The 7,012-nt window shown below is 37.9% G+C and overlaps 1 protein-coding gene across 1 annotated transcript; it reads right to left on the bottom strand.

The window, feature by feature from the left end:
• Positions 1–3,119: 3,119 nt before the first annotated feature.
• Positions 3,120–3,813, bottom strand: LOC134317865 (gastrula zinc finger protein XlCGF49.1-like; the record flags this gene model as incomplete). The annotated part of the gene is made up of 1 exon (XM_062998598.1): positions 3,120–3,813. A coding segment is annotated over one exon (681 nt), but the record flags the coding sequence as incomplete, so codon positions are not given.
• Positions 3,814–7,012: the final 3,199 nt, after the last annotated feature.

Below are 7,012 nucleotides of genomic sequence, written 5' to 3'. Positions count from 1 at the left end.
GTGGTTAAATAAAACGTTAACACATAGCATTAGACAAACACCTGTTATTCAACTGTTTGCAATTAAGTATTGACAATTTGAGCACCTTGCATAGTCACATAATAACGGCATTACATACACTTAAACTTTTAAAGGAATTAAAACTAATACCACACATCACTAACTGCTAGCAGAAATAAATCAGGCAAAGGTAGCAGCACAGAATTATAGGCGTTCCACATAACGAGTCAAAAACCGATGTGCGCATGCTCGGTAGGATAAATCAACAGAACGACAACACCCACTGCTAGTCAAGGACAGTAACTGCAGAACGAGTTGCTAGATTTAGTTGCTAGATTTGTCGCTAGTCGCTTTTTTGAAAAAAAGTCGCTAGAGGGGTCTGAAAACTCGCTAAACATAGCGACAAAGTTGCTAAGTTGGCAACACTGGCTCAGGGTACAATAGAAACAATATTAAGTAAATAAAAGACTCAGTTCAAAATTATTAATTAAATAGGCTTGAGGTGCGTAAGAAATATTAAGTAAGCATTGCAGTACAATGTTGGTAGAAATAAATACAATATATATGCAATATGTAACATAACAGAAAAATTTAAAAAGTGTCTTGTCATTAAATGTCCAGAGATGTGCAGTGAAATAAACAGAGTAACAGATAACAGATCATGCTTCATAAGTCTGGTATTAACTTAGTGAGCGATGATGTCCCGGCACAGTGGGGATGAGTTATACAGTGAGATCGCTGTTAGTACAAAGGATTTCCTGTAACGTTCCTTCTTACAGCGGAGCTGGATGAGTCTGTTACTGAAGGTGCTCCGCTGTCTGATTAGGAGGTCATGGAGGGGATGTGATGGATTGTCCAGTATGAAAAAAAGTTTGTTTAAAGGCCTCCTTTCGACCACCAACTCGTAGTCTTCTAGTGAGCAGCCCAAGACTGAGCCAGACTTCCTGATCAGTTTATTAAGTTTTTTTGCATCTCCCGCTCTGATGCTGCCTTCCCAACACACTGCTGCAAGGAACACAGCCCCCACAACAGTCTGGTAGAAAATGGTCAGCATCTTGCTGCACACATTAAAGGACCTGAGCTTTCTCAGAAAGTAGAGTCTGCTCATCCCTTACAGGCTGTGTAGAGTAAATAAATATATTTTTAATCTGGATTTGAAAATGGAAACTGTGGGTCTGCCTCAAAACTTAGTGAACTGCCTTGCAGGCCACTGCCTACCTGGGCAGCTGCCTAAGTAGAGAGGATTCTGAGATATTCTAACTGGTTAGACAGTGATTATGTCATCTGTTGTCCCCGCCCACTGCCCTACTAAGCTAACAGAGTTAGCCTCAGGCCATTCAAACCAATGGGCTGAGACAACACAACACGCTAGCATGCCAGCTAACATCTCGTTCCATGTAGCCAAAAACTGTTAAATTGTCACGAACATCAGTAGGTAGACAGCCTTCTTCTCAAGTCCTGTTTGTTATCACTGGAGATTTTATTCATTTAATCCCTTCTACATCCTGCTACATTATGCTAGCTGCCCTACTCAGTCATAATAAGGCATTGGACTTGCTATATGCCACTGTCGAGAAGTCCTATAGCAGACCATAACCTGGTGCACCTGTATAAACCATTTGTACTGAGGCCACTCGTGGTGACAGAGACAGTCAAGAGGCGGTCTGCTAAAGCTATGAGTATCCTGAAGGGCTGTTTTGTGACCCCAGTGCTGAGATGTATTAGAATATGACTGTGGTAGCAAACTTTTTTTCTGCTCACCTGAGAGGTCAGGGTCACTCTGACCCACTTATGAAACGTGTTTTTCACATATTGACACAGATGTTACTTATAAAACTTGTTCTTTGCATATTTTAGCAGTCAAACCTTGCCTGGGCAGGCCACCATTTAAACTTATTTCTGCGTATCTTGCAGGACTGAACATCTTGGGAACACAGCAGGGATCTTATCTGTTGTCGTCCTGCCTTTGGCCTTTGTCCTTATCACTTGGGCTCCTGCCCAACTTTTTCTAATTTGGGGTGTTGTATATATATCAGGAATCCTCCAACAATTACTTACAATGGGTTGTAGTGAAAACAATCTAAACCATTTAAATTAATTTTGGCCACATTTAGATCAAATACAATTACAATTTCTTGATAAAAAAAGTCATGTTGATGTTTTAGCATTACAATCACATTAATTAACTGTAAACCTACAAAATTACTAACGTATATTCAATAGTCTGTTGATGCATGCTCAATAATCCAGGTACACAAAACCACAAAGTTGAATCAGTTCATCTGGACACTAGTTTACTGTAGAGAAACGTTTCGTCACTCAATCCAAATGACTTCTTCAGTCTGAGCTGGTGGTGGATACCTCGACCTTATATGCAGCCGATCCATAACAATGGAACCGGTGATTAGGTCCATATGCAAATCACAATGAGAATTAATTACAGTGGTCATGTGTGTCTTTCACATATGATTGGGGTAAAGCTCCAATTACGGCGTTATAGGATGGTGATGGTATACTCGATAGAAAATAACAATATAATAAAAAAATCAAATGTGACCTCAAAATATGCTACATTTTAAAAACAAAAAACACCTTTAGATTATCGTACAAATAACGTTTTAAGGAATGTTTTAAGGAATGTTAAATGTGGAATGAAAGGGAACTCGACAGCTATAATTTTAAGGGATAAAGGCAACTATTAAACAGTTCAGTTCCTTGAGGGGCAGAAAAGTCCAAAAGTCCTGGGTTACTTTTCCACCACAGTTATCTGGATAAAGAATCCATCTGTAGACATCACTCAGTATCTTACACACTCACTCACACACACACTTACACGGTCAATCCTCACCCACTACCAATTGCTCGATCACACACTCACACTTGCTCACCTGCACACACACAATTAGCATTTATATTAGTCAGTCCACATACTGGTATGTTTTTGGGAGGTGTGAGCAAACCCTGCTAAGCCACTGTGCCACCCAACTGCAGAGCCTGTGGGTACATTTAGGAAAATTCAATGGAATGGAAGTAACAACAAGATCTGAGCACATGCTAAACATTACAATCGCTGCTACATTAATAACAAAACCTGCTGATTGTGTTGGTAATGAAGTATAAATAATTAAACCGTTAGTTTATTTGGTACGTTGTGATGTCACACTTGTGTTTCTTAAGGGTTGATGAATGAGCTAAATATTTCCCACACTGTGAGCAATAATACGGTTTCTCTCCAGTGTGAATGCGCTGGTGGCTTCTAAGATTACTCTGTCGATTAAAACTGTTCCCACACTGTGAGCACTGATATGGTTTCTCCCCAGTGTGGATGCGCTGGTGTATTTTGAGATTACTCTGTCGATTAAAATACTTCCCACAATGTGAGCAGCAATACGATTTCTCTCCAGTGTGAATGCGCTGGTGTGTTTTCAGAGTACTCTGTGTATTAAAACTCTTCCCACACTCTAAGCACTGATATGGTTTCTCTCCAGTGTGAATGCGCTGGTGGGTCTTGAGAATACTCTCTGTATTAAAACTCTTCCCACACTGTAAGCACTGATATGGTTTCTCTCCAGTGTGAATGCGCTGGTGTTTTTTGAGATGAGTCTGTTGAGTAAAACTCTTTTCACACTGTGAGCACTGATACGGTTTCACTCCAGTGTGAATGCGCTGGTGAGTTTTGAGATCAATATGTTGATTAAAACTCCTCCCACACTGTGAGCACTGATACGGTTTCTCTCCAGTGTGAATGCGCTGGTGGATTTTGAGAGTACCCTGTTGATTAAAACTTTTCCCACACTGTGAGCACGGATATGGTTTCTCTCCAGTGTGAATGCGCTGGTGTATTTTAAGAGCACTCTGGAACCTAAAGCTCTTTCCACAATGTGAGCAGACGTTTCCTTCTTGCTGTTTCCCCTGGTGAGACGTGTTAATGCTGACAGGATCAGAGGACGTTTGCTGATTACTGGAGCTTCTGGTGGGCGTCAGATCCTCATGTTCAGTCTCAGATTTCACCATCGCATCATATTTATCATCACTGCAGCTCTTGATGTGATTGTGGAGCTGATCTTGGGTGGTACAAGAATGTGAAGACGAGGAGCAGGAGAAATCGTTCTTCATTTCTGAAGCAGAAAATAATAAAATATATTTTATAATGTAGTAGTAGCATTAGTGGTGGTGGTGGTGGTAGTAGGAGTGGTGGTAGTATTAGTGGTGGTGGTAGTAGGAGTGGTAGTAGTAGTATTAGTGGTGGTGGTAGTAAGGCAAGGCAAGTTTATTTGTATAGCACCTTTCATACACAGTGGCAATTCAAAGTGCTTTACATGAGGGAAAAAATAATTAAAAGCATTAATAGTAGTAGTATTTGTGGTGGTGGTAGAAGAAATGGTAGTAGTAGTGGTGGTGGTGGTAGTAGTAACAGTAGTGATGGTAGTATTAGTGGTGGTTGTAGTAGGAGTGGTAGTAGTATTAGTGATGATGGTAAGAGTGGTAATATTAGTAGTATTAGTGATGATGGTGGTATTAGTAGTATTAGTGATGATGATGGTAGTATTAGTAGTATTAGTGATGATGATCATGGTAGTATTAATGATGATGGTAATATTAGTAGTATTAGTGATGATGGTAGTATTAGTAGTATTAGTGATGGTGGTATTAGTAGTATTAGTGATGATGATGGTAGTATTAGTAGTATTAGTGATGATGATGGTAGTATTAGTAGTATTAGTGGTGATGGTAGTATTAGTAGTAGTATTAGTGGTGATAATGGTGGTAGTATTAGCGATGATGGTAGTATTAGTGATGATGGTAGGAGTGGTAGTATTAGTAGTATTAGTGATGATGGTAAGAGTGGTAATATTAGTAGTATTAGTGATGGTGGTATTAGTAGTATTAGTGATGATGATGGTAGTATTAGTAGTATTAGTGATGATGATCATGGTAGTATTAATGATGATGGTAATATTAGTAGTATTAGTGATGATGGTAGTATTAGTAGTATTAGTGATGGTGGTATTAGTAGTATTAGTGATGATGATGGTAGTATTAGTAGTATTAGTGATGATGATGGTAGTATTAGTAGTATTAGTGGTGATGGTAGTATTAGTAGTAGTATTAGTGGTGATAATGGTGGTAGTATTAGCGATGATGGTAGTATTAGCGATGATGGTAGTATTAGTGATGATGGTAGGAGTGGTAGTATTAGTGATGATAGTAGTATTAGTGATGATGGTAGTATTAGTGATGATGGTAGTATTAGTAGTATTAGTGATGATGGTAGGAGTGGTAGTATTAGTGATGATAGTAGTATTAGTGATGATGGTAGTATTAGTGATGATGGTAGTATTAGTGATGATGGTAGTATTAGTAGTATTAGTGATGATGGTAGGAGTGGTAGTATTAGTGATGATGATGGTAGTATTAGTGATGATGATGGTTGTATTAGTGATGATGATGGTTGTATTAGTGATGATGGTAGTATTAGTGATGATGATGGTAGTATTAGTGATGATGATGGTAGCATTAGTGATGATGGTAGTATTAGTGATGATGATGGTAGTATTAGTGATGATGGTAGGAGTGGTAGTATTAGTGATGATGGTAGTATTAGTGATGATGGTAGGAGTGGTAGTATTAGTGATGATGGTAGTATTAGTGATGATGGTAGTATTAAAAGTATTAGTGATGATGGTAGGAGTGGTAGTATTAGTGATGATGGTAGTATTAGTAGTATTAGTGATGATGGTAGGAGTGGTAGAATTAGTGATGATGATGGTAGTATTAGTGATGATGGTAGTATTAGTGATGATGGTAGTATTAGTGATGATGGTTGTATTAGTAGTATTAGTGATGATGGTGGTGGTATTAGTGGTGATGGTAGTATTAGTAGTATTAGTGATGATGGTAGTATTAGTAGTATTAGTGATGATGGTAGTATTAGTAGTATTAGTGATGATGGTAGTATTAGTAGTATTAGTGATGATGGTAGTATTAGTGATGATGGTAGTATTAGTGATGATGGTAGTATTAGTAGTATTAGTGATTATGGTGGTGGTATTAGTGGTGATGGTAGTATTAGTGATGATGGTAGTATTAGTAGTATTAGTGGTGATGGTAGTATTAGTGATGATGGTAGTATTAGTGATGATGGTAGTATTAGTAGTATTAGTGATGATGGTAGTATTAGTGATGATGGTAGTATTAGTGATGATGGTAGTATTAGTAGTATTAGTGATGATGGTGGTGGTATTAGTGGTGATGGTAGTATTAGTAGTATTAGTGATGATGGTAGTATTAGTAGTATTAGTGATGATGGTAGTATTAGTAGTATTAGTGATGGTAGTATTAGTGATGATGGTAGTATTAGTAGTATTAGTTATGATGGTAGTATTAGTGATGATGGTAGTATTAGTGATGATGGTAGTATTAGTAGTATTAGTGATGATGGTGGTGGTATTAGTGGTGATGGTAGTATTAGTGATGATGGTAGTATTAGTAGTATTAGTGGTGATGGTAGTATTAGTGATGATGGTAGTATTAGTGATGATGGTAGTATTAGTAGTATTAGTGATGATGGTAGTATTAGTAATGATGGTAGTATTAGTAGTATTAGTGATGATGGTGGTGGTGGTAGTAGTATTAGTGATGATGGTAGTATTAGTAGTATTAGTGATGATGGTGGTGGTATTAGTGGTGATGGTAGTATTAGTAGTATTGGTGATGATGGTAGTATTAGTAGTATTAGTGATGATGGTAGTATTAGTAGTATTAGTGATGGTAGTATTAGTGATGATGGTAGTATTAGTAGTATTAGTGATGATGGTAGTATTAGTGATGATGGTAGTATTAGTGATGATGGTAGTATTAGTAGTATTAGTGATGATGGTGGTGGTATTAGTGGTGATGGTAGTATTAGTGATGATGGTAGTATTAGTAGTATTAGTGGTGATGGTAGTATTAGTGATGATGGTAGTATTAGTAGTATTAGTGATGATGGTAGTATTAGTGATGATGGTAG

This window comes from Trichomycterus rosablanca, chromosome 1 (assembly GCF_030014385.1).
Source record: "Trichomycterus rosablanca isolate fTriRos1 chromosome 1, fTriRos1.hap1, whole genome shotgun sequence".
Taxonomy (NCBI): Eukaryota; Metazoa; Chordata; class Actinopteri; order Siluriformes; family Trichomycteridae; genus Trichomycterus; species Trichomycterus rosablanca.
Note: the sequence above shows the minus strand (reverse complement) of the source record. Positions and strands in the feature narration are given on the sequence as shown.